Here is a 26,442-nt window from a genome sequence, read left to right on the forward strand (position 1 = left end):
ACTATTCTGTGCCAGCCATGCTACCTTCTCAAGCTCATTGCCTGCATGTGACCCTCAACTTTCCTATCCATGAACCTCTCAAAATGCCTTTCAAATATTATGATTGTATTTGCCTATAGTACTCTGTCTGGCAGCTCATTATATATAACTGCCATCTTCTGTGAAAAACATGTCCCTCAGGTCCCCTTTAAATCTTTCCCCTCTCATTTAAATCTATATCCTCTAGTTTTAGACTGAAAGAAAGTCAGTGATCTCATCTATGCACCTTGAGATTTTGTAAACGTTTGTAAGCTAATTTTGGACCTCCTTCACTCCAAGGATAACATTCCTAGCCTCTCCAATCTGTTCTCCTAATACATGCTCTCCAATCGCAACAACTTCCCTGTGAATCTTTTCTGCATCCGCTCTCGCATAGTCATCCTTCCAATAGCATGGTGACTAGAGCTACACTTAATTTTCCAGGTGTGATCCCAACATGTATGGTGCAGCTGGAATATGATGTCTCAGCTCCTGTACTCGGAGCTCTGTGAGAAGGCAAGCAGGTCATATGCCTTCTTCACCACTTTGTTTACTTACTGTTATTTTCAGGCAACGTTTTAGTTTTAGAGATACAGCGTTGAAATAGGCCCTTCAGCCCACTGTGCACACTGACCAATGATCACCCATACATTGGTTCCTATCCTACACGCTAGGGAAAATACAGAAGCTAATTAACCTACATGTGCATGTCTTTGGAATGATGGAGGAAATCAGAGTACATGGAGAAAAGCCATGTGGTAATATGAAAAATGTACAAAATCCCTACAGACAGCACCCATAGTCAGGATCAAACCCAGATCTCTGGCGCAGTAAGGCAGCAACTTTACCGCTGTGCCACTTTGCTGCCCAATGTATTTGACCTGAAGATCTCTGTTCAACACACTCCCTGTGGTCCTGTAATTTACCACCCTGGTTTAACCTCCCAAAATGCATCACTTTGAACTTGTGTGAGTTAAATTCCATCAACCATTCCTTTACCCCCTATCCCAGTTGATCTAGATCCTGTTACAACTTTAGACAACCTTCACTGTCCATCGTAGAACCATTTTGGTTATTATCCGTAAACTTCCACAACATTCTACCTACATTCCTTTCCCAATCGTTAATGTATATAACAACCAAGGGACCCCAAGGCCCAGGCACTGATTCTCCTGCCCCTTAACCCAACAGTTACCCTGGTACAGACCTCAATCTGCGACCTCAATCCTCACTGTGACCCTCCCCAAACTATGCTAAACATCCACCATCTCAGACAATCACTCACCACCATATTTTCCATGATGTGTTTCCTGAACAACAAACAAAATACATTTTTACATCTTCCCCCCTTGTGTTCCCTCAATGTTCCCCCAAACCACATGGTTCTGATCCATCCACTACTAGCATAGCTCAGGCTCGATTGAGCCCACAGCTGCCAGCACCCCATTCCTCCCTCTGTCCAAATTCTTGCCTTGGACCTTATGCACTTCTTAAGTTCACATTTGTTTGGCTGCACGAGAATTTCGAAGCCATCTAACTTGAATTATAAGGTTGCATAATAATCGATGGCTCACAATGGCCAGTGAAGTTTTCTGTTTTAAAGGCTTTTACCATGTAAAGTCAAACATTATCAAGGCTCCACACATTTAATACAACAATATATTTTGATCGATTTACAAATAATTTCACTTAATTTATTTTCCTATTCTTGTTTACTCAATAGTTTAGGCATTACAACATTCTAAAACTATTAACTAATTAATCAATATTATTACTTAGTGCACAAAATAGTTCTTTAAGAAACTTGATATATATTTTCTTCAATTGCTTGATGCTGTTGCAGTTCAATAACATTGTTTAAACTGTGGGTATAAAACAAGAAATTAATATATATTGTATAAGAATTTTTAAATATTACCACGTCCTAAAAAGTGATTACAAATATAAATTCTTACGTGTTCCTTTTTGTGGAATTCTTTGCTAAAAAAGACAAAAAGATATATTGAGATGGTAACGTCAAAACAGTAACAAATATACCATATGCCATTTGTTTTGATGAACACCTACAGTATCTTTTGGGAACTATTTTAAGTCACACATTCTTTCACTTCTTGAATTATCAATATTAAACAAAAAGTTTGCCAGGTGTTGGTGACTGAACATAGTAGACAGATTTAATGGAAATATCAATTAAAATTAAAGTCAGCCTTCCACTAAGATACTTTTTAAATACAATTTCTTAACCAAAATATTAAAAATTGAACTATGACATTGTTTTGTCATTTCACTATTTTTCTGATAAGTTTGGTAAAGTCCTCTTGCTGATTACCTAACCAAGTGAGTGTTGTTTCATTACTCTCTATCCATAGTTTGCTCACTACTGATTTATGGAAAAGAGGCACAAGTGGTGGGATAACTCAACGGGTCAGGCAGCATCTCTGGGTATCATGGATAGGTGATGTTTGGGGGGTTGGGACCCCTTTTCAGACTGACGTATTGAGTTACTCCAGCAGTTTGTATCTTTGTAACTTTACTGCCTCCTCTTATTTTCCTTACCGTTCCCACAGTCATAAACGTTGATCATATCTTGAATACTCCTTTAGATCACCACATTCTTAAATCATCTATGAGAAGATTTCATTTGTTAATCTTTAGGTTGCCGTACCTTGTTAACAGGCATGGGAGCATTTGTGAATTATTGGGAGGGTATGGGTGCACAGAGGTATAGCTTGGAAATGAGAAATGAAACCAGCCACATAACCTACCAATACATATCCCAGTCCAAGATGGCTGCCATGAAGGGAGAGTGGACGCTGGCGCGCTTTGGCTGCCGCTGCTCTCTCTTCACACTGTGTTTTTGATTTTCTGTTTTTGGATTGAATTCTGTTTTTAATTTGTGTCTCTGTGATGTCTTTATTACTTGTTATATTCCGATTATATGTTATTCCGATTACTATGTAAGGTGTCCTTGAGATGTCTGAAAGGCGCCCATTAAATAAAATTTATTATTATTATTATTATTAGAATCCCATGAATATTGAGGATTAGACCAACATTGTCATAAAACAGCGAGAATTGATGCCACATTCAGCACTGTGCTGCACAGATTCCTTAGGGAGTCATACAGCACAGAAACTGGACCTTTGGTCCACCATGCCTATACTAGTCATTATTTCATCTACACCAACTTAAATTACCACCACTTGGCCTATAGCCAACTGCGCCTTCAAGGGATCATCCCGATGTTTCTTTAAATGCTTTTAAACCTGCCTCCATAACCTTTTAAGGCAGCGCTTTCCAGATTACAACTACCATCCAGGTGAAAATATTGATCTTCCAATCCCCTCTAAACTTCTTGTTCCTCACCTCTAGCCTATGGCCCATGGACTTAAACACGTCTGCCACTGAGTAATTTTTCTTATTATCAACCCATCAATGCTTATCATAATTTTGATTATAAGCTTACAGCATGATAATTTTAGCTTCTTTTAAATTTAAAATGTAAAGTAATTTTTATTAAAAATTAAAAATAATTTAAAATTCTGAGTGCCGCAAATGAAAATGATTCACCATAACACTGGAGGTCCCTGCCCACCCACACATCCAAATTAGTAAACTTATCACTTACAGTTTTTCAAGAAGATGAACATTGCTATTCCAGTCAAAGAGAGCAAAACCAGAAAACCAATGCTAAGAAAAAGTTTAAGATTTGTGTCTCCGTGCTAAAAATGAAAAGACAGATTTCATTTCAGAAAATGCCAACTTGAAACTAAAGCAGAAAACATTGTAAATATACAACGGGCCTCGCCGCATATTTGGAAAAGAAAATAGTTAACCTTTCAGGTTAATTAAATGACAGATCATCCACCTGAAACATAAACTCTTTCTCCCTTCACAAATGCTGTCTAACCTGCTGAGTATTTTGGGTATTTTACATTAGATTTCAGATGATCAGAAACACAGTAAATGTCCTCATTTAACTGCAAAAAAAAAGAATTTCCCTATTTATTTATTTATGTATGTTTTCTCTTTAACTAAATAGGTGCTTTAGATGAACATGCTTGTCAGTTTCTCAAACCCTTGGTGTGCTAAAACTAATATTTAATATTCAGTCCAATGGCCTCTTATTATCACCCATTAATTGTTGAAAAGTTCAGTTTGTATCTCCTTCATCCTATACCTTCAACCGTCTACTTTTAATGCTCTGTTGGAATGAAATTTGATCTGAATAAAGAAGAACCCATTTCTCTATATGATTGATCATAATCCAAATGAAATCTCATTCTCAGTTGTTTCACAACAGAGCTGTAGATTCATTTGATTAAATTTATTATTCGTTAATGATGATAATCTGTTTTCTCCTGTGTAAATTACAAGAATTTTAAGGGGGATTCCAAATCCTGACAATACCAGGAATCCCTTGGAGGGTGAAAAAATGTCTCCTGCTTTTGAATGTACAGATGGTTCTGCTATCATGCATGTTTCTGTTACTCATTTAAACAGTATAGGGGAAAAACTTCTGTTTTTCGTGTAATCTCCCAGCAGTACTTAGACAACATTACCTCTAAAGAACACAGCTGACACTTTAACTGCAGCCACCACTGAAATTGACAAGCAATCACTCCTATGGGCACTTGTGTAACAATCCTCATAATGTGTGATCGGAACACTTTTAGGTTTTAACAATGTTTTGAATGGGGATAAGTCTGGATCTTGCAGGAAGGTACTAAATTGGAGTGAGGCAAATTACAACATTATTAGGCAAGAGTTCAGGAAGATAGATTGGAAGCAGTTGTTACTGGGTAAAGGGGCTGTCCCACTGAAGCGACCTAATCTGCGAGTTTAGAAGAGTTTGCACTCGACTCAAACTCGCAGCATGGTTGACTTTATGAGGTCACTGGAACTCTCCTTCATGCTCGAGGGAAGTTCCCGCATACTCAGCTAGGTCGCGGGAAAATTTCAGCATGTTGAAAATTTTTCCGCAAGTAAAAATTGGTCGGCATGGTTCTTTTAAACTCGTAGTGCAGTGGAGTGGGGTCGCTATTTAGTTATAGGCAGTCGAGGGCAGTCGTAGGCAATCTCCTTCGCTGACCGGGCATTTTAATTGGCTCATTGGAGTTTTCAGGACCAAGGAAAACCGACCGGTAGATTAAATGCCCGCTAAACCTTATTATACTTCTTAAAAGTGTCTCCACTCCTTCTCCCTCCCCTTCTCTACCACCCCCCCCCCCCTTCTCTACCCCCATCCCCCTCCGCACTCTCTAAAGAACTTACCGTTACCGTGCAGTCGTCTTCTACCTTCCTCTTCATCGCAGATGTGAATTTCAGACAGCGCTCCCCCGCTTTCCCTGGCCCCCGCCTTTGCGATGTGTGTGTGTGTGCGGTTGGTCGATCCAGCTCGCGGTTTCATCCCTGACGGTCGATCCAGCTCGAGGTTTGCCAGGCGAGTGCCCTCGAGCTTGAAGGTCGAAGACACTCTTCTGAACTCGCGGATTAGGTCGCCGCAGTGGAACAGCCCCTTAAGTCCCTATCTGACATGTAGGAGTCGTTTTAAGGCCAGTTCATCAAAGGTCCAGGACTGGCATACTCCAGGAAGGAGGAGGGATGAGGATAGCAAATTAAGGGAACCTTGGATGACCAAAAAATTGGATGATTGAAAAATTAAACCCACACAGGTAGTAATCTGGATTTTCCCCAAAACACTGCAAATTAGCACAGGGAAGCTAAAAGCAGAAAATTAAATGTTTGACTCAAATATTGGTGCGGAAGAAATACAATTCATGGGACAGTGGCGGCAGAGTTGCAGGGAAAGGAGAAATTGTTCATCTGGGACAGGTTTTACTTGAGTCATGCTGAGACAATGTCCCAGGCTTCAAAATTTTAACTATGAGCAGTGTGTCCTAGGATTTTGATGCAGATAGATGCACTGTTTTTCCATCTCCAAATTCCATGGATTCTGGATAGTTCCCACAGATTGAAAAATTAATAACAGAAATTGACAAGAACAAACTAGTTGATCAAACATATTTGTAATTTTAGGAGGCTTTCAATAAATTGCCACAATTTAGATTTCTTAAATAAAAATAAAATGCACTTTATGAGAAAATGTATTTATATCCATACAGACATATAATACATTTTTTCAGACATTTCAAAATGAGGCTTTACATTCCCTTCTGCGGAATTTTGCCACTAATTCAGAAAGCCAATGGATAATTAGAAAAATTGAAAACTGAAACTGGGTCGTTGCTGAGAGACTGATTTATTGCAGCACCCATTAAAACACCTGCATAAAAGTGTTCGATGTTCTAGATATACTTTAGATTTTATGTAGTTTGAACCTTTGATATATGCTTACTTGTTCGGAAGTACTGTTGATTCCATTCGTAGTTATCGTAGAGCTCAGAATTTCTCGAGTACCTGAGGAAAAAGAATACAATTCCGGCTGATATCACTAGTAAGGAATCCGCTATGGTGCCTAAAAACAAGGCAAGGTATAGAAGGTCTTGGATCCAAAACATCACTATTTTCCAAGATTCATTCTAACAATAATTTTCAACATAAGGCCAAACAAACATTATATCTGTGATTCCCTAAAGCAAATCTTGCCAATCTGACTAGAATCTCCAACCTACATGTCAATAAATGTTCTAACCACTAGGTGGTGCAGGGAACCACAGGGGCATAATTTTTCTCAGATAGCCAAATGTTGTGCCAGCACTTTGTAACCACTTATGGGTTAGCTTCTGGGTTTACATCTTCTGCTGTTGTGTTATGAATTGACATTTACCCCTTCAGAGAATTGGTTCTGGTATTCTGTTTACTCAAAGAGGTGCAACAGCTACGGGGGACATTTTATTTACTTCATGATTTATGCACAAACCAGTTGTGCCAGATGTGGGAACACTGGTAGTCGTTTTCCCCGTGGAATTCCCCGTGACCGGGAAGATGGGTCTTAGTCACTCAGAGCAGGACGTAGAGGAGAGAGAGAGCTACTGGTAGAGGAGAGAGAGAAGGGGATTAGAATCCATATCTGTGCAGGAACAAACTCATTTCCATACGGTTTTCTCACTGAAATCTGCCAACTAATCCAGACATAACTACACATTCAACAGGAACAAGTCTACCAGTGGATGTAAAGTGATGAAAACTTCATCCGGCTGGAGTTGGAAATAAGTTTGGCAATCACTGTTGCATGAAATAAATATTTCATTCCTTTTGCCAGAATCCAAAAGGAAGATACAGTATGCAGCTCTGCTGGAATTGCATGCTTCATCAAGATTATGAGTATCTTGACTGCATGAACATTGACCAAAAATCCTGCATGCCAACTCTCCAGTACAAACACAACTACAAATAATTTAATTCCAGCAATATCCAGAACAACAAAACCCCATGCCTTGGTATCACAATCCCTGCTGTGCCTTCTACATTTAATCCATCATGACATACCAAAGTGTAACTACTTGTGAACTGTAATAATATGACTGGTCCAACTGTTACTCTTGCCACCTTCCCTACTCCAGGAATACAATGGCTGATGACGAGTATACAACTGTAAACGTGAGCAGCGTGTATACAATGTTATGGAGTCATTCACTAGCGTCACGGCATGTAATCAGTGATAACCTCACCATTGTGAGGAACACGAGGAGAAAATATTTAAAATTCTAATTATCCACATTTAATGTCCAATTCGTAATTCTCCCTGACCTTAGGAGGCAGATAATGTCCACCTTTAGAGATACACTTAGATCCGGTAAGGATAGTAGATTTCCATGTGAACCAGATGGGTTTTTATGATTAATATGGCAATTTCATGATTACTCTTTGTGAGATGAGCCTTTAAAAGTAAAATCTATTTTCATTGAATTGCTCAAATGCAAGTTTCCCTGCCATCATGGTGGGGTTTGAATCCACATCTTTAAAGCACAGTCCACAATTCTGGCTCCTGCTCCAGTAATCTCCACTCTGCTGCTGCAGAATGGGTGGAAGTGTAACCTAGACATCATCTTTCTGCACAGAAAGAGCCTGGTTCACTGATTACAGTCACTGGCAGAGTGCCATTGGTGGGAGAATTAATGCAACATTCTTCAAAGAGATTTAGTTTAAGTTGATGGAACCACTGCCCCTTCTGCTCCGCATCTGCTTCCTGTGCTGAGATGAGACAATCCTAGCTATATAGAACCAGATCTAATCGCAATGGAATTTGCTGTAGGAACACGAGATATGCAGACTGCCTTCTCTCTTTCTCTACGCTCCCCTTTCTCCGCTCCAAATCTCTGCATGGTGTTCACCTCAATTTACACACTGGAAGCAGAGGATTTAATCATCGTCATAGACCTCTACAGCACAGAAACAGACCCTTCGGCTCACTTTGTCCGCGCAGCTAAAGTTGGCATATTCTGCTGGCCCATTTGCATGTCTCCAAAACCTTCTTATGCATATATATCTCCAATTGACTTTTTAAAGGTGTAGTTGTATCCACCTATACAGCTTCCTCTACCAAATACAGACCAAGCCCTGAGTGAAAAAGTTGTCCCTGTTAAGGTCCCTCATAAACACTCTTAACTTCTGCTTATGTCCACTAATTTTTTAATCATCTATCTGGTAAATAGGCTGTGAACGTTCCCCTTATCCATACACCCCGTTATCTTGTAGACCTCAATAGGTCACATCTCAACCTCACTAAATCACTAATTGCTGATAAGGTTTCAACCAAGAAGTCGACAAATTAAAGTGTAACATCGGTTGTGCTGGTTTAGCACAAAATACGCAAGGGTATAACACAGCCTGTGGGCACATAGTGGTTGGGACTCCTCTTTTAGACGGAGTCATGACCATGGACAAAAGAAAACTGTGAGCAGTGCTGCGGACGATGCTGGCTGCCACTGACTGTGGGGTCAACGTCCTCTCCCACTCCCACATCTCCAGCAATGAACATGTAATTATACTCAAATGAATCGGTTTGGTAGACGATGATCTTTGCATCCCCGGCATCAGATTTCCGAAGCAGACATAATATTTGGAGCTCTATCATAGAAATAACTTACAAGGTGGACAGAGAAAAAAATCTAAAGACATTTTCAAAACCTCCACGAAAATATTGCAACATTTCCACTGATTCCTGGGAAACTCTGGGCCATGACCTCTTGATGTGGAGAAGCATTTGGGTTGGCACTGAGAATCTTGAGTCCATGTGTGAGAAGCACTCAAGAGAAGGAGCACCCCACATCATGGACCAACCCTCTTGCCCCCATCTACATTGGATTCCGTTACCACAGAATCCACTTAACCTGAAACTGCCAAAGAAGATGCGACCCAATAGTTTCATTACGTGAGTTGGCCCATGAATGCTCTCAGCTAAATCATGAATTTCTTGAGATACTTTGCCATTCAGTGAATTGGCATCCTTCTGTACTTCCCCCTGTCCCTCTCCAAGCCAATCACCCAGATTCCTCCTTTATGCTCTCCTCTTCATTAGACAAAGTATCAGCCTCTAAGCTGGTGAGAGGGAATGCGGTAACAAAAGCTCTATGCCACTATTGCTGCCTGATGTAGGAAATTCCGAAAATTATCAGAAAGATGAGTAGATTGTAATATGTTCAACCCAAGAGCTTACATACTGGGGAAGCATGATGGGAAAAGAGGCCAACATAGTGAAGGGAACTTAAGGATGTTAGGAGAGGCATTGAATTGACCTATCGTTGTGTTTAGATTCCACAACATAATTATAGCTGAATTGCTTCCTTAGTGAAGTTGAAATAGACATTGGGGGTTGTAAACTAATCGTGGAGAGGGACAGAGGCAACTATAGAAGGAGGGTCAATTCACCGGATGGCAAAACTCCATCAAACCCTGACCTCGCTCCAGCACTCTGACTAATCTCTTCTATTTGTACTGTGATAACGGGAGAGGGTACTAAAGGCAGTAATAACACAAACCACAGAGACAGAATGAGGCCAGTCGCATACTATTCAACTATGCAAAGTCTAGTGGTGGCTGGGCTACATTGAAGTGGTCAAGTATTCAACTGTATGACAAGGGCAGTGGAATTCTCAGATTCCATCTCGCTGAGGGTGACAATATTTTTACGCTCGACTCTTTGAAGCAGGCAAGTTATGGACAGCACTAGATAGTTGACCTGCCAAATGGGAGAGTGTGTCTTGCCTGCTGACAAACATATGCAGATAGATTTCACATGACCCTTACCCTGGTCTCAAAATAAAAGGTAATGTTGAGTACTGATTGACCACTTTACCCACTGGGCAAAATACTTTCCCATGCCAAGAAAGTACAGCTAGAATCGTGGCATGGTGCCAAATAATAATATTTAGGATTACTCTTCACATGACTCTGATCAGGGAACATATTTTACAGGGAAGGTGATGAAGGAGGCTTGTACTGATGCCATAATATCTGTAGAGAGTTGTCAGTGCTGTAACCATCCTGGTAAGTGGAGAGAATTCTACTGCAATTCTGCTTTGGGACAAAGTGGAAAAGCCTTGGGTATCTGGGAATAAATTCCAAATTACAATGAACTGACTGATTTCAAACTCTAGAACAGCAGGCATATCTAGGTCATCTTTCAGCTGCTTCTTCGCCTTTACATGTTCAGTCCACTCGCAAGGAAATGCTGTAAGTAGATCAGCATTTAAGCTGCTAGCAAACATTGCTGTGGTGCAGCAGTCAAACACACACTTTCAGTTAGCAAAAGTTAAAACTCCCACAGCAGGGATGATGTGCTCCAGGTGAAACTATCCCAACCATTGAAGAATGAACAGGTGTCATTTTGTTTACACATTCTGATGTGGGTGTGACTGGCAAGGCCAGCATTTATTGCCAATCCTTGTTCCAAATGTTCACTGGCACCTTTCCCCAACTCGTTCTCCACTACACCCATGACTGCATCGGGGCTGCTTCCTGCACTCATGCATAACCCAACGATTTATTAGCTTTACCATTAACTTCCACCCTGTCCTCAAATTCACAGACTATCTCTGACACCTCTCTCCCCTTCCTTGAACTCTCTGACTCCGTCCCATGGCCAGACTATCCATTAACATCTACTACAAACCCAATGACTCTCACAGTTATATGGACTACACCTCCTCTCACCCAGCCTCTTGCAAAGACAGCATTCCCTATTCTAAGCTTTTAATTCAACTTTAATTGTGCAGAGACTACAATTGACTGTGTTAGTAATCAACTGCTAGAAAAAGCTATTTTCAGAATCTATCTCACACAGTCATCACAAAACACGTTCACATAACTGACAATTTCCATGAAATTTCTTACAATGTTACCCACAAGTGCCTATCCTTCATGAAGATATGAAAACCCTGTAAAAAAATGGAAATGGTTCTTTTGTGGCTAGCACAGGAAGAGGTGTTCTGGGGCAGTGATGCACTTTTACTCGTGCCAGATCAACCCAATACAGATACTGCATGAAATTCATACGACATGCAAATTATCATCTTCACACAAGCCAGCCCTGACCACAAAGGTCAATAACTTTGTGCATCAGGACAGGTTGTAATATTATGAGTTGCAAGTTACTGAAGTGTATTCTGAGGGATAGGATATACAGGCATTTCAATGGACAAGGGCTGATTTGGGACAGACAGCGTGGTTTTGTACGTGGGAGGTCGTGTCTCACAAATCTGATAAAAAATTTGAAGACGTGACCAAAAAGGTTGATGAGGGCAGAGCTGTAGATGTTGTGTACATGAACTTCAGTAAGGCGTTCAACAATGTTCCTGGACAATGTTCCTTCAACAATGGTAGGCTGCTCTGGAAGGTTAGATCGCATAGGACCCAAGGAGCGATTGCTGAATGTATAGCAAATTGGCTCCTTGGAAGGAAGCAGAGAGTAATGGTGGAAGGTTGCTTCTCCGACTAGCAGTATGCTGGGCCCGTTACTGTTTGTCATCTACATCAATGATTTGGATGAGAACATACAGGGCAAGATTAGCAAGTTTGCTGATGATACAAAAGTTAGTGGTTTTGCAGATAGTGAAGATGGTTGTAAACGAATGCAGCAGGATCTGGATCAATTGGCCAGGTAGGTGGAGGAATGGTTGATGGAATTTAATACAGAGAATTTAATACAGAGAATGAAAGGGCTCAGAAAAGATTTATGAGGATGTTGCCAGGACTAGAGGGTGTGAGATATAGGGAGAGGCTGGGTCTCTATTCGATGGAGCACAGGAAGATGAGGGGAGGTCTTATAGAGGTATACAAAATCATGAGAGGACTAGATCGGGTAGATGCACAGTCTTGTGCCCAGAGTAGGGGAATCGAGGACCAGAGGACACAGGATCAAGGTGAAGGGGAACAGATTTAAAAGGAATCCGAGGGGTAGCTTTTTCACACAAAGGGTGGTGTGTGTATGTAACAAGCTGCCAGAGGAGGTAGTTGAGGCTGGGACTATCCCATCATTTAAGAAACAGTTATACTGAGAGAATGGAGCGACTGGGCTTGTATACTCTGGAATTTAGAAGGACAAAGGGGGATCTTATTGAAACATATAAACATTTTAAGGGTTTGGACACGTTAGAGGCAGAAAATATGTTCCCGATGTTGGGGGAGTCCAGAACCAGGGGCCACAGTTTAAGAATAAGGGGTAAGGCATTTAGAACGGAGATGAGAAAACACTTTTTCTCACAGTTGTGAGTCTGTGGAATTAGCTGACTCAGAGGGCGGTGGAGGCTGATTCTTTGGATACATTCAAGAGTGAGCTAGATAGGGCTCTTAAAGATAGCGGACTCAGGGGATATGGGGAGAAGGCAGGAACGCGGTATTGATTGGGGATGATCAGCCATGATCACATTGAATGGCAGTGCTGGCTCGAAGGGCCGAATGGCCTACTGCACCTATTGTCTATTGTCCATTGTCTATTGTCTATTCAACCATTCCCAGCATCTGAAACCCTCTAATCCAGGCAACATTCTGGTAAACCTCCTCTGCACCCTCTCCAAAGCCTCGACATCTTTCCTGTAATGCATGATCAGAACTGCCACAATATTCCATGTGTGGCCTAACCAAGATCCTATACAGCTAAATCATGACCACCTACATATTGAATGCCCCTAACAATGAAGGAAAGCATACCATACACCTTCATCACCACCCTATCTATGTGTGCTGCTATCTTCAGTGAGCTATGAACTTGGACTCCAATATCCCTCTGCACATCAATGCCATTAACTGTAGTCTCTCCGGACATTCAACCTCCCAAAGTGCAACACCTCACACATGTTCAGGTTTAACTCCATCAGCCATTTCGGCAACAAATCTATATCCCACTGTATCTTCTCACAGCATTCCTCACTGATTGCAGCTCCTCCAATGTTGCTGTCATTGGTAAACTTACATCTAGGTCATTGATATATATCACAAACTGCAGAGGTCCCAGCTGAGATCTTTATGGAAGTCCACTGGTAACAGACCTCCTGCCAAAATATCTACCTTCCACCACAACCGTTTTCTATGAATAAGCTACTTCTGAATCCAAATTTATGTATCTGTCCTAATGTCGTTTATAAATTGTTACTGTACCTACCTCAACTACTTCCTGCGGCAGCTTGTTCAATTTCTGTGAGGTGAATATGAAACATCCCACGGTATTATTTCAAAGAACAAGAAATAACCTCAGTTCTTGGCCAATAATTAGTCATTAATTAAAATCAATTTAAAAATCTACATCGGAATCTATATCTCATAATCACCACATTCTTGTCTGTAGAAACTGGCCTTACATTTGTTGTTCAGTACTTTGGAATCTCCTGACAATGTTAAAGGTACTTAATAAAATGTATGTCCCATTTCACTTTAATCACAAATAATTCCCGAATACATTTGGCAATACTTCACCCAATTTAAATCCCTAATATTTAATGTTCTAATCTAAACATTAAACGTTTTGTATTAAAAGCAATTTCAAGGTATCCTTGTCCACTTTAATCATCTGCAGTCAAATCATGCAGTCTATGGAAATAAAAAAAAATTGCAACAGACATTAGAAGACAACTTGTCATAGTTTGAACTTTTAGTCTGACCTTCAAATGTAGACGCTGTGACAGAGTTTGCATCCTGTGCATGGACAGACTCATTTGTGGTTGAAGGATTCAGTGTGGTGATCTCTAGAACAGAAGAAATAATAATTTATTGTGCTCGTGCTAGTGAAGACATATTCTTTCTCGCTCACTGCTTTGCCACATACTGCATCATTCAGCTCACACACAGCTAACCACTGTAGAATATAGAACCAGTGGATGTGGTGTTTCTGGACATTCATAGGGCCTTTGATGTTTCCACATTTAAAAAGCATAATAATCCATTGGATTGTAGTTACTGATGTGCACTTGTTAACAAAGGCAAAACAGGGTTGGAGTAAGCATTTTATTTTGGATTGGAAGCCTGAAGGTGGTGGGTGCAATGGGTCTGCCAGGACAGTGCAGCTGGTTGATCTTGGGGAAGCACTGGAAGTGGAACTGTGTGTGATGACGGGACTAGTAGTTGTCCAAAGAGTCAGAGGATGTAGGCGAGGCACTAAATGCTAACTTTGCATCTGTATTCATCAAGTAGAAGGACATTGAGCTGCCTACGGTCCAAATTCACTTTCACGTCTTGAAACAGTCCAAAGATCTCCACATGGCAACAAAACTAGCCAAGTCTTTGGGTATTTTTAAAGTGGAGATTGACATGCAATAACATATTATTGTTTCTAGATTCATTGTTAACTCTAATTAGTAAGGTGTTTAATGTTACCGGGAGATGACAGACTCCACCAAGTCTGCTCCTATTTCTCTTACACTTCCTTCTCTGACCTCTCCCCTGTCCCTCGGTCTAAAGAAGGGTCTCGAACCGAAACGTCATCCAGAGATGCTGCCTGTCCCGCTGAGTTACTCCAGCATTTTGTGTCTATCATCGGTGTAAACCAGCATCTACAGTTCCTTCCTACACTGTTCCTGTTTCTTGTAGTTTAAAGACATGGCTATAAACGCCAGAATGGGAAACACCCAATGTTTCTGTATTATATACCTGATGTTAAACATTAATCGTTCCTCCTCACAATATCTCTGTCAATGGACTCGTTGTCCATATTACATTCTACCGGCCTGCTATTTTCACCTGCACTTTACTCATAGTGCTGGATATTCAACGGACTTTTTAATTGATTGATTGATTGAAAGTTACAGCATGGAATCAGGCCCTTCGTCCCCCAGATCCCACGCCGACCATCTATCACTAATTCATATCAAATCTACGTTATGGCATGTTCTCTTCCATGCCCTGCTCATTAGGGGCAGTTTTCCAGCGGCGACTTTACCTGCACGCCTTTGCTTAACAATGTTAATTAGAGTTAACAATGAATCTGGAAACAATAACATGGTGTTCCATGTTTCCCTAAGGGGCAGAAGAGGGTCATTCAGCTAACGTCCGCTAACCACTTCCGCTGTTGTTGCCCCTTCAGCTCCCTCTTGTATTTACCTTCGTTTTTATCTATCTTCTGGACTGTAAAGTAAGATAACTGTGCCTCACGGTCACCCCGACTGGCACAGTTATTTACAGCTCAAAAACGGGCCGTTTTCGCGGTTTTTAACGGGTGTGAAAGTTCGCGTTTCCAGCATCAATAACATGTACCGGAAGTGACGCTTGTACCCCAGTTGGATTTTGCGGTCACGTGGCTGAGGATCTATGATCCAGTGACCTTTCGTGAAATCACCCTACATTGAGCTGCTTACCATCCAAAACCAGGACATTCAAATTCACTTTCCCATCATTAAACGGTCCAGTGAACTGCACACGGCAGCAATACCATCCGCCGTCTTCTTTCCGGAGCTGCTTTATCGTGAGCGACACGTCCCCTTGTTCAATGTTACCACCAAGCTGATATTTCTCGGATCCTGCTGAAGTTACTGTTTCTCCGTTTGTTTTAATCAGTTCAGATCCACAGCCAAAGGGACGGCACTGTCCCCGACCCCAGCACATCTTAGTTTTACCATTCATTTGGACAGAGTAGTGGCACGGCAGAGTGATCGCCTGTCCCGGGTATCCTCGCACTTGTGATCCGGTGGCAAGGGCCACTCGACCTGAAACAGTCCGGGAAAAGACAGTTATAGCCGGCGCTGAGTGATGAGGAAGGGAGTGGCCACATTGTGACAACCCGGTCCCAGCGCTGAGAAAATGAGCCCGTTACCGCTGACGGCAATTGGGAATATTGTGAAAGGGTTTCTATGTATCGGGATGTGTGCATTGCAGGCAGATCCAGTATTTACCCCCCACCCCTTTATCCCAGGGTAAGTGGTGGCGAGGGGCCGTCTCCAATCGCTGCATTTCTGTAGCAGCTTTGACTCAGCTTGTCGGCTTGTGAAGCAATTTCAGAGACAGACACGGGGACATATGGGACAGGGACCGATACACATTGTGTTCCCTGAATGACTCCTGGGAGGCAAATATTTTCCTCTCTTGACATTTTGTTCACATTTTATTTCATTAGATTCCAAACTCGCCGGATACGGGTAGAACCGGAACAAACAATTCGGATCACAGCTCCAGCCTTTGGTCCGTTAACAAACCCATTGAACTGCCAAAACCAGTAGAACAGATTCGGAGCAGAATATCCTCTATGCCGTCAGATCAGCGCCCACCTGAACTTCAACCCAATGATCCCGTTAGTTCACCCCTCGACCTTCTCAACTCCAGCCCGTCCTCACGATCAGACCCGGCATCACTCGGTGACTCGGCTGTACCCCCTCAGTTACACACACACAGACACATCTCACCTACTGCATTCCAGGGAGTTTGAATAACACGATTTGACAAACTACTTCAATTCCTGACCCGGAAACGTACCTAAAATAAGAGATACGACGATCAAATGAGCCACACCGCCAGTAACAACCATCGCGCTGAACACTGTGGTGCTGGAGTAACACAGCGGGCCAGGCAGCATCTCTGGGGAGAAGGAATAGGTGACGTTCCGGGACGGGCCCCTTCTTCAGACTCGAAGGCACTGTCACGGCCGCTCTCTGAGCTATCGCTGGGGCACATCCTGTTCTGTGGCTGTTGCTTCCTACTTGACGTGGACACGAGTTTGTTTCACAGTATTGTGAATTGAGGCAAATCATATCAGCCACTTGGCTCCTGCTCTGGCGTTACATCAATATCCAACGCCCATAAATTACAATTGTTGGCTGGTCTGATAATTGGGTTATCAAACCAACTGACAAGGAAGGTGCCCTGGTAGTCTGGCGCGTCGATCTCTACAAAGTTGAGGCCACCTCCTCCTACTTGCCCCTGGTCCATGACCCCACTGACAAGCACCAGGCCACCATTGCCAGTGGGCAAATGCATGACAGATGCAGTATAATGTGGATAAATGTGAGGTTATCCACTTTGGTGGCAAAAACAGGAAAGCAGACTATTATCTAAATGGTGGCCGATTAGGAAAAGGGGAGATCAACGAGACCTGGGTGTCATGGTACACGAGTCATTGAAAGTAAGCATGCAGGTGCAGCAGGCAGTGAAAAAAGCGAATGGTATGTTAGCATTCATAGCAAAAGGATTTAAGTATAGGAACAGGGAGGTTCTACTGCAGTTGTACAGGGTCTTGGTGAGACCACACTTGGAGTATTGCGTACAGTTTTGGTCTCCAAATCTGAGGAAGGACATTCTTGCCATAGAGGGAGTGCAGAGAAGGTTCACCAGACTGATTCCTGGGATGTCAGGACTTTCATATGAAGAAAGACTGGATAGACTCGGCTTGTACTCGCTAGAATTTAGGAGATTGAGGGGGGATCTTATAGAAACTTACAAAATTCTTCAGGGGTTGGACAGGCTAGATGCAGGAAGATTGTTCCCGGTGTTGGGGAAGTCCAGGACAAGGGGTCACAGCTTAACGATAAAGGGGAAATCCTTTAGGACCGAGATGAGAAAAACATTTTTCTCATGAGAGTGGTGAATCTCTGGAACTCTCTGCCACAGAAGGTAGTTGAGGCCAGTTCATTGGCTATATTTAAGAGGGAGTTAGATGTGGAACTTGTGGCTAAAGGGATCAGGGGGTATGGAGAGAAGGCAGGTACGGGATACTGAGTTGGATGATCAGCCATGATCAAATTGAATGGCGGTGCAGGCTCGAAGGGCCGAATGGCCTACTCCTGCACCTATTTTCTATGTTTCTATGTTTCTATCTCTAGCACCATCACCGACTTCATCAACTCCCACGCCCTGCCCAACCGAGCCTCCAACCTCATCGTTCCCCAGCCCCGCATGGCCCAATTTTACCGTCTCCCCAAAATCCACAAACCTGACTGTCCCGGTAGACCCATTGTCTCTGCCTGTTCGTGCCCCACCGAACACATTTCCACATACCTTGACTCCATCCTATCCCCCTTGGTTAAATCCCTCCCTACCCATGTTCAAGACACCTCAGACACCCTCCGTCACCTCTGCGCATTCCATTCTCTAGGCCCTCACCCCCTCATCTTCACCATGGACGTCCAGTCACTCTACACCTCTACATCCCCCACCAGGATGGTCTCAAAGCCCTCCGGTTCTTCCTCAACCAGAGAAGCAACCTATACCCGGCCACTGATACTCTTCTCCGCCTAGCGGAGCTGGTCCTTACCCTCAATAACTTCACGTTTGACTCCTCCCATTTCCTCCAAATACAAGGCTTTGCTATGAGCACACGCATGGGCCCTAGCTACGCCTGCCTCTATGTCGGGTACGTCGAACAATCCTTTTTCAATACGTACCAGGGCCCCATCCCCGACCTCTACCTCCGCTACATCGACGACTGCTTTGGTGCCACCTCCTGCACCCACACACAACTGACTGAGTTCATCCACTTCACCACTAACTTCCATCCGGCACTCAAGTACACCTAGACCATTTCCGACACTTCCCTACCATTCCTTGACCTCATTAGTGATAGACTTCTGACTGACATCCACTATAAACCCACTGACTCCCATGGCTACCTGGACTACACTTCTGCCCACCCTGCTTCCAGTAAGGACTCCATTCCCCACTCCCAATTCCTCCTTCTACGCCACATCTGCTCCCAGGATGAGACGTTCCACACCAGGGCATCTGAAATGTCCTCATTCTTCAGGGAACGGGGGTTCCCCTCCTCCTCCATAGATGAGGCTCGCACCAGGGTCTCTTCCATACCCCACAACACTGCTCTCTCTCCCCATCCCCCCACTCGCAACAAGGGCAGAGTCCCCCTAGTCCTCACCTTTCAGCCCACCAGCCGTCACATACAAGTAATCCTCCGTCAGTTTCGCCACCTCCAACGTGACCCCACCACTCGCCACATCTTCCCATCTCCCCCTATAATAATAATAATAAATTTTATTTATGGGCGCCTTTCAAGAGTTTCAAGGACACCTAATGTCAGCCTTCCGCAAAGACCGCTCCCTCCGTAACTCCCTTGTCAATTCTTCCCTTCCCTCCCGTACCACCCCCTCCCCAGGCACTTTCCATTGCAACCGCAAGAGATGCAACACTTGTCCCTTTACGTCCCCCCTCGACTCCATTCAAGGGCCCAAACAGTCGTTCCAGGTGGGACAGAGGTTCACCTGCATCTCCTCCAACCTCATCTATTGCCTCCGCTGCTCTAGATGTCAGCTGATCTACATCGGTGAGACCAAGCGGAGGGAGGCTGGGCGATCGCTTCGCCGAACACCTCCGCTCGGTCCGCAATAACCAAGCTGATCTCCCGGTGGCTCAGCACTTCAACTCCCCTTCCCATTCCCCATCCGACCTCTCTGTCCTGGGTCTCCTCCATGGCCAGAGCGAGCAACACCGGAAATTGGAGGAACAGCACCTCATATTCCGCTTGGGGAGTCTACATCCTGCGGGCATGAACATTGAATTCTCCCAATTTTGTTAGCCCTTGCTGTCTCCTCCCCTTCCCCAGCCCTCGGGCTGTCTCCTCCCATCCCTCAGCCCTCGGGCTCCTCCTCCTCCTTTTTCCTTTCTTCTCCCCGCCACCCCCCATCAGTCTGAAGAAGGGTTTCGGCCCGAAACATTGCCTATTTCCTTCGCTCCATAGATGCTACTGCACCCGCTGAGTTTCTCCAGCATTTTTGTGTACCTGCGCATAAATTACAACCTCCTTCACCGTTGCTGTCAGTTTAGATTCTCAGATCACTGGTGACAAAATGCACCGAGCAGATCTCGTGTCTGTCCTGTGCAGTAGCAGCAGCAGGGGTGGAAACGGTGCCAATTGGCTGGGTCACTGCTCCACCTGAGTCCTGGGATTTAGTGCCACTTTTCAATATTTTATTTGTGAAGAGAAGGCGATGAAATGGGGAGAAAGCGAGAGTTTCCGGGGATTTTGTGTCTGTCTCCGGGAGACTGAGATAATATTTCTAGCATTTTCAGAATCATACTTTATTAGCCAAGTATGTTTTGCAGCATATTAGGAATTTCATTTTCCATACAGTCATACCAATAAAAAGCAACAGAACACACAAAATACATTTTAACATAAACATCCACCACAGTGATAAACATTCCTCAATGTGATGGAAGGTGAAAAAATGTTAAATCTCTTCCGCTTCTTTGTTCTCCCGCAGTTGGGGGCCTCAAGCCTATCGTTGACAGGACGATCTTGGCTCCCGTACCAAGTGGCCGAGCCCTTCGCATCGGGGCAATCAAGTTCCTGCATTGGGGGATCTCAGCTCCCCCGCGACGGGCCATCTGACCACGGGTCGGAGCTGGTGCGAGCTCCTTGATTGTGAAATCTGCAGTTGGAGCATCGATCCCAGGCAAGGGATTGGCTCCGATGGTAAGGCCACATGCCCGTTTGTTTCTATTATCACTCCAGGCTGCACTAACGGTTTCATTCTGCACACCCTGCACAACACTGGAGTCTCTAAACTGGAATAATGGGAGCCCCAAAACTGGTTTATCCCGGGCTGCTGTTATAACCATGACACTAGAAATAGTAATACAAGTGGATAGAGTGGTAAAGAAGACATATGCTACGCTTGTTTTCATAGGTTGGGGCATTGAGTATAAGAGTTAAGCGTATAAGATGTTGCTTTACAGAACTTTGGCAGGGCTGCATTTAGAGTATTGTGTGAATTTCTGGTTGTCCCCATGACAGGAGGGACGTGGAGGCTTTGGAAAAGGTGCAGAGGAGGTTTACCAGAATGATGCCTTGATCAGGAGGTATTAGGTGGCTGGGAGAGGTTGGACAAACTTGGATTGTTTGCTGTGCAACACTGGAGATTGCAGGCAGAGATGATAGAAGTATCGACAATGATGAGGTGTAGATAGGGTGGATGGTCAGAATCTCTATCCAGGATGGTAAAATCAAATATTGCAGGGCATTATTTTAAGGTGAGAAGGGCAAACTTTAAAGGAGATTTGCAGGGCACGTTTTTTACACAAAGATGGTGAGTACCTGGAATGTGCTGCTGAAGGTAATGGTTGAAGCAGATATGTTAGTGGGATTTAAGAGACTTTTGGATAGGCATATGGATATACAGGGGATGGAGGGATATGATTTATGTGCAAGTAGACAAGGGTTGGTCTTGGCATCTTGTTTGGCACAGACATTGTGCTGACCTGTTACATGTTCTATGTTCTATGACTGATCCCTGTGTTGGGGTCAGAGCCAGGTCCGCTTGGATATGAAAGTCGGTGTATCAGGTACATGGTGCACTTCACCCCCATCCCCCCTCAATCTTCTAAATTCTAGCGAGTGCAAGCCAATTCTATCCAGTCTTTCTTCATATGAAAGTCCTGACATCCCAGGAATCCGTCTGGTGAACCTTCTCTTTACTCCCTCTATGGCAAGAATGTCCTTCCTCAGATTAGGAGGCCAAAACTGTACGCAATACTCCAGGTGTGGTCTCACCAAGACCCTGTACAACTGCAGTAGAACCCCCCTGCTCCAATACTCAAATCCTTTTGCTATGAATACTAATATACCATTCGCTTTCGTCACTGGGAGATGATTGGGAGATGAACGGCAGATAGGTGTGAGGAATAAGTGGTGTGAGATGAGTGAGAAATTGGGGAAGTAATCGAAAGTGTGAGGATTGAGAGAAGTAAATGATCCACAACGATAATTTGAAGGAGCCCAAAGAGACTGCAGAACAAAACTGTGGATTTAGTTTTGAGAGCCATTCAGTTTCCTTTGATGCGAAACAACTTGTCAAGCTGGGAAATGTGATGTGGGGCTGATCACGGGGATCACAATACAGGGAAGCAAAGGGTGATGAGGAGGAGTTTCGGGAAAGTTCAGCAGGATTCATTCACAGTTGGCAACACTTTCTCCACATCACGTCAACAAAAATAAAACTTCTAAATTAGCAGCAGAGTGATGCTGGGTTTTCATTTGTACACTGCACTGGGTGGTGATCTGGAAGGTGACATAGGAATAGCAGAAATACCTATCGCACCAACTCTTGCCCGTACTTTGGAAAATCAGACTATCTGCCTGAGTTCCTGCTTCCCGCGTATAGGCAGTGACTGATGGGGATTGCTCTGTCTGAGAGGATTTTATAGAATTAGTCAGGGGAGGCAGTGGAGTGTCTTCACAACTATTTGTAGTTGGTAAACTGGACTCAGCAATGGACCCGCAGAAATACCCAGTGGTTGTCACTGACTGAGTAAGGAAATATGTGGACGAGTGCATTCTTACTCATTAAAATGAAGATGAACAACAGGACTGCTTTGTTGGTGGAAAGTTCCAGTTCATTACTATGAAGTAGTTAATTAATATTTCCCCTGATATTTACATTTAAAATATCTGTTGAATCCACCCATGGCCCACCAGAATCAACTTGTTAGTCACACAATGGCTTATTACGTCGGTGTCATTGTCACATTGCTGGGGTCAAAAAGAAAACCTTGTGTTTACATGAACAAACATTTCATAAGTGATAGCAGAATTAGGCCATTCGGCCCATCAAGTCTACTCTACCATTTAATCATGGCTGATCTATTTTTTCCTCTTAACCCCATTCTCCAGCTTCTCCCCATAACCCTTGACATCTGCACTAATCAAGAATCTACCTATCTCTGATGTAAAAATATCCATTGACCCCCCACAGCCTTCTGTGGCAATGAATTCCACAGATTCACCACCCTCTGACTAAATAAATTCCTCTGCATCTTTTTCCGAAAGGAACCTTTTTTTATTCTGAGGCTATGACCTTTGGTCCTAGACTCTCTCACTAGTGGAAACATCCTCTCCACATCAACTCTATCCAGGCCTTTCAATATTCAGTAAGATCCAATGAGGTCTAAACTCCAGCGGGTAGAGGCCCAGTGCTGTCAAACGCTCAACATATGTTAACTTACTCATATCTAGGATAATTCTCTTGCCATTTAATATCACTCTACAAACATAGCAGACATAATTCATCTCTGTGGATCCCTACATTTACTTTAATACCTTGTAGCATCCGTTTTTGTACACTTCCATGCAGACCCTTACAACTAGCAAGTCCACAAAAACTTCCACCTCCAAACAGTTTGAACATCACGTCGAATCTAATCCTGGGAACAAATTTCCAAAGATTCACTGTACTTGGGGGAAGAAGTTCCTTCTCAAGTCGATCCTGAATGGCCAACCATTTATTTAGAACTTATCACCTCTAGCTCACCAGGAAAAATATTAATATAGTTTCTACCCTGTCAACCACCTGACAGAGTGTCCATGTTTCAGTGAGCTCAGTTTGATTTCAGAATGTCCAAACTCCTCAGAAACAGTTTCTTAACAAAATAGAGACCTTGTCTAATCCAGGCTGTTATAATTGGTAAATTTTGACTAAAGGACAGAGGGAAATAGGAACAAACTATCAACAGGTTTCCCACAGACAGAAGGAAGTAATTTGTTAACTAATGACAGGGTGTTAGCTGGACTGGTGTTAGGGACGCACCTTTCCCCAGACGGTGGAAGGGGGGGTCAAGTCAAGTCAAGTCAAGTTTTATTTGTCACTTGCACATACAGTGCAGTGAAATGAATTTGCCAGCAGCGGTACAATAAAAAAAGAACACACAATACACAATAAAAATTTACACAAACATCCACCACAGCATTCATTACTGTCGTGGAAGGCACAAAAATTGGCCAGTCCTCCTCCATTTTCCCCTGTGGTCAGGACCTCAACCCTCTGCAGTCGCCGCTGTGGGCGTCCAGATGTTCAGACAAGGTAAGTCCAGATAAGTCCTGAATCGGTGCCTCCCCACCGGAGACCGCGGCTTCAAGTTGGTGTTGGCCGCAGGCGGAAGGGCAGTGGGAACTTCAGTTATAGAGAACCTTGGTAAGATAGATAGATCCTTTATTGTCATTCAGACCTTTCGATCTGAACGAAATTATGTTGCCTGCAGTCATACACAGAATCAACAATAACAAAACATACAATAAACACAAATTAAACATCCACCACAGTTAGTTCACCAAGCACATCCTCACTGTGATGGAGGCAAAGTCTTCACAAGACTACACAAGGCCATTATGTGTGTGTTTGGTTTTCTATATTTTATAGAATTACATACCTGCTGTAGGAGGAAATATTTGCTTTATACATGTACCCTGGATCTGGCTTTGCTTGGGGCCCTGCTCAGATAGGAGACACAAATAAAATATCTCCTAGAAGAGTGGTAGTTTCTCAAATAATTTGGTTTATTGAAAGCTTAATAATGCACACTGCGAAACAATCTGAGAGAATTCAAAATGTTTCTGTGATTCCTAGAACCCACAGCATTTTTATATTCTCATGACACAATGGTTACTTGTGGAAGCTATATTTTTGAAATAATTCATAATTGATCAATGTGTCTCTGTAACCTTTCATCTTTGTCTTTCCAGTTATCTTTAACCTTATGTTCCCTGCTATTTACAAAACACTCTCTCATTTGTCTAACAACCCCAATGTTTATTTTACCTAAACTAGCTGTGGTGTGGAACATAAACACGATGATAAATTTATTTATTGCCTCACTAACATCCTTACGTTTTGTTTAGTTTAGTTTAGAGATGCAGCTCGGAAACAGACCCTTCAGCCCACCAAGTCCACACCGACAAGCAATCCCCGCAAATTAACACTAACCCACAATCTTGGGACAATTTTACACATACACCAAGCCAATTAACCTACATACCTGTACGTCTTTGGAGTGTGGGAGGATACCGAAGATCTCGGAGAAAATCCCCCGGTCACGGGGAGAACGTACAAACTCCGTACAGAAAGCACCCGTAGTCTTGGGTTAAATACATTACAAACTACTCATCTTCCATATAATTTTCAAAATTTCCAACATGACCCGCGAAAGCGACAATGCAATGAATATTCACAACATTGGTTCCTGGAACTATGATGTATGAGGAGATATTGAGTAGACCAAGACTGTATTCTCTCGAGATTAGAAGAATGAAACATGCAAAATTCATGTAGGTCTCAATAGACAATAGGTACAGGAGTAGGCCATTTGGCCCTTAAAGCCGGCACCGTCAATAAATGTGATCATGGCTGATCATCCACGATCATCCTGCCTTCTCCCCATATCCCCTGACTCCGTTATCTTCAAGAGCCCTATCTAGCTCTCTCTTGAAAGTATCCAGAGAACCGGCCTCCACCACCCTCTGAGGCAGAGAATTCCATAGACCCACAACTCTCTGTGTGAAAAGGTGTTTCCTCATCTCCATTCTAAATGGCTTACCCCTTATTCTTAAACTGTGGCCCCTGGTTCTTGACTCCCCCAACATCGGGAACATGTTTCCTGTCTCTAGCGTGTCCAAACCCTTAATAATCTTATATGTTTCAATAAGATTCCCTCTCATGCTTCTAAATTTCAGAGTATACAAGCCCAGCCGCTCCATTCTCTCAGCATATGACAGTCCCGCCATCCCGGGAATTAACCTTGTGATCTTTGTGACGTGTGGGTGCTGAAAAAATGTTTCTCTGGGGAAGAGTCCAGAATTAGTTGCAAAAAAATGAGATAATTTCTGATGGAGGGTCTTTGATTTGAAAAGTTAACTCTGTTAATCTTTCTACTGAACTTACCTGAGCTGTATCTTTACAGCATTTTCTGTCTATATTGCAGTTGGCCATTCAAGGTCTGTTTGGAAGTGAAATTTCTTCACTCACAGGGTGCTGACTCTTTCAAATTCACTATTCAGAGGGCTGCAGAGAATCCTAGTTGTCGAGTTCATTCAAAGCAGAGATTGGCAGTTTTGAAGACAAAGTGAATCAAAGATATATGGGCAGGGTGGGAAAATGGAGCTGAGGGAAAAGATCAGCCAAGTTCTTGAAGATTGTCAGAGCAGACTTAAAGACAGTTCTTTGTTCACAACATAATAATTCAATGCTGAAATCAGAAATGTAATTAAAAGAATAGTTATTACTGTCAAGGGAATAAATGGACATGCAGTCTGTCTAATGTGTG

The 26,442-nt window shown here is 43.1% G+C and overlaps 1 protein-coding gene across 2 annotated transcripts; it reads right to left on the reverse strand.

The window, feature by feature from the left end:
- Positions 1–1,451: 1,451 nt before the first annotated feature.
- Positions 1,452–17,037, reverse strand: LOC116978496 (hepatitis A virus cellular receptor 1 homolog). 2 transcript variants are annotated; one of them, XM_033029667.1, is made up of 7 exons: positions 16,879–17,037; positions 15,768–16,115; positions 14,079–14,162; positions 6,377–6,438; positions 3,647–3,740; positions 1,974–1,998; positions 1,452–1,880 (listed from the first exon to the last, which is right to left on the reverse strand). In XM_033029667.1, exons 1-7 carry the CDS (start codon positions 16,976–16,978, stop codon positions 1,814–1,816), a joined length of 780 nt encoding a protein of 259 aa, XP_032885558.1. In that variant the 5' UTR covers positions 16,979–17,037; the 3' UTR covers positions 1,452–1,813. The 2 variants fall into 2 exon arrangements, with proteins under 2 accessions (XP_032885558.1, XP_032885559.1); XM_033029668.1 differs by lacking the exon at positions 3,647–3,740 and having other exon boundaries at positions 1,797–1,880.
- Between the last annotated feature and the right edge of the window lie 9,405 nt (positions 17,038–26,442).

This window comes from Amblyraja radiata, chromosome 11 (genome assembly GCF_010909765.2).
Source record: "Amblyraja radiata isolate CabotCenter1 chromosome 11, sAmbRad1.1.pri, whole genome shotgun sequence".
Classification (NCBI taxonomy): domain Eukaryota; kingdom Metazoa; phylum Chordata; class Chondrichthyes; order Rajiformes; family Rajidae; genus Amblyraja; species Amblyraja radiata.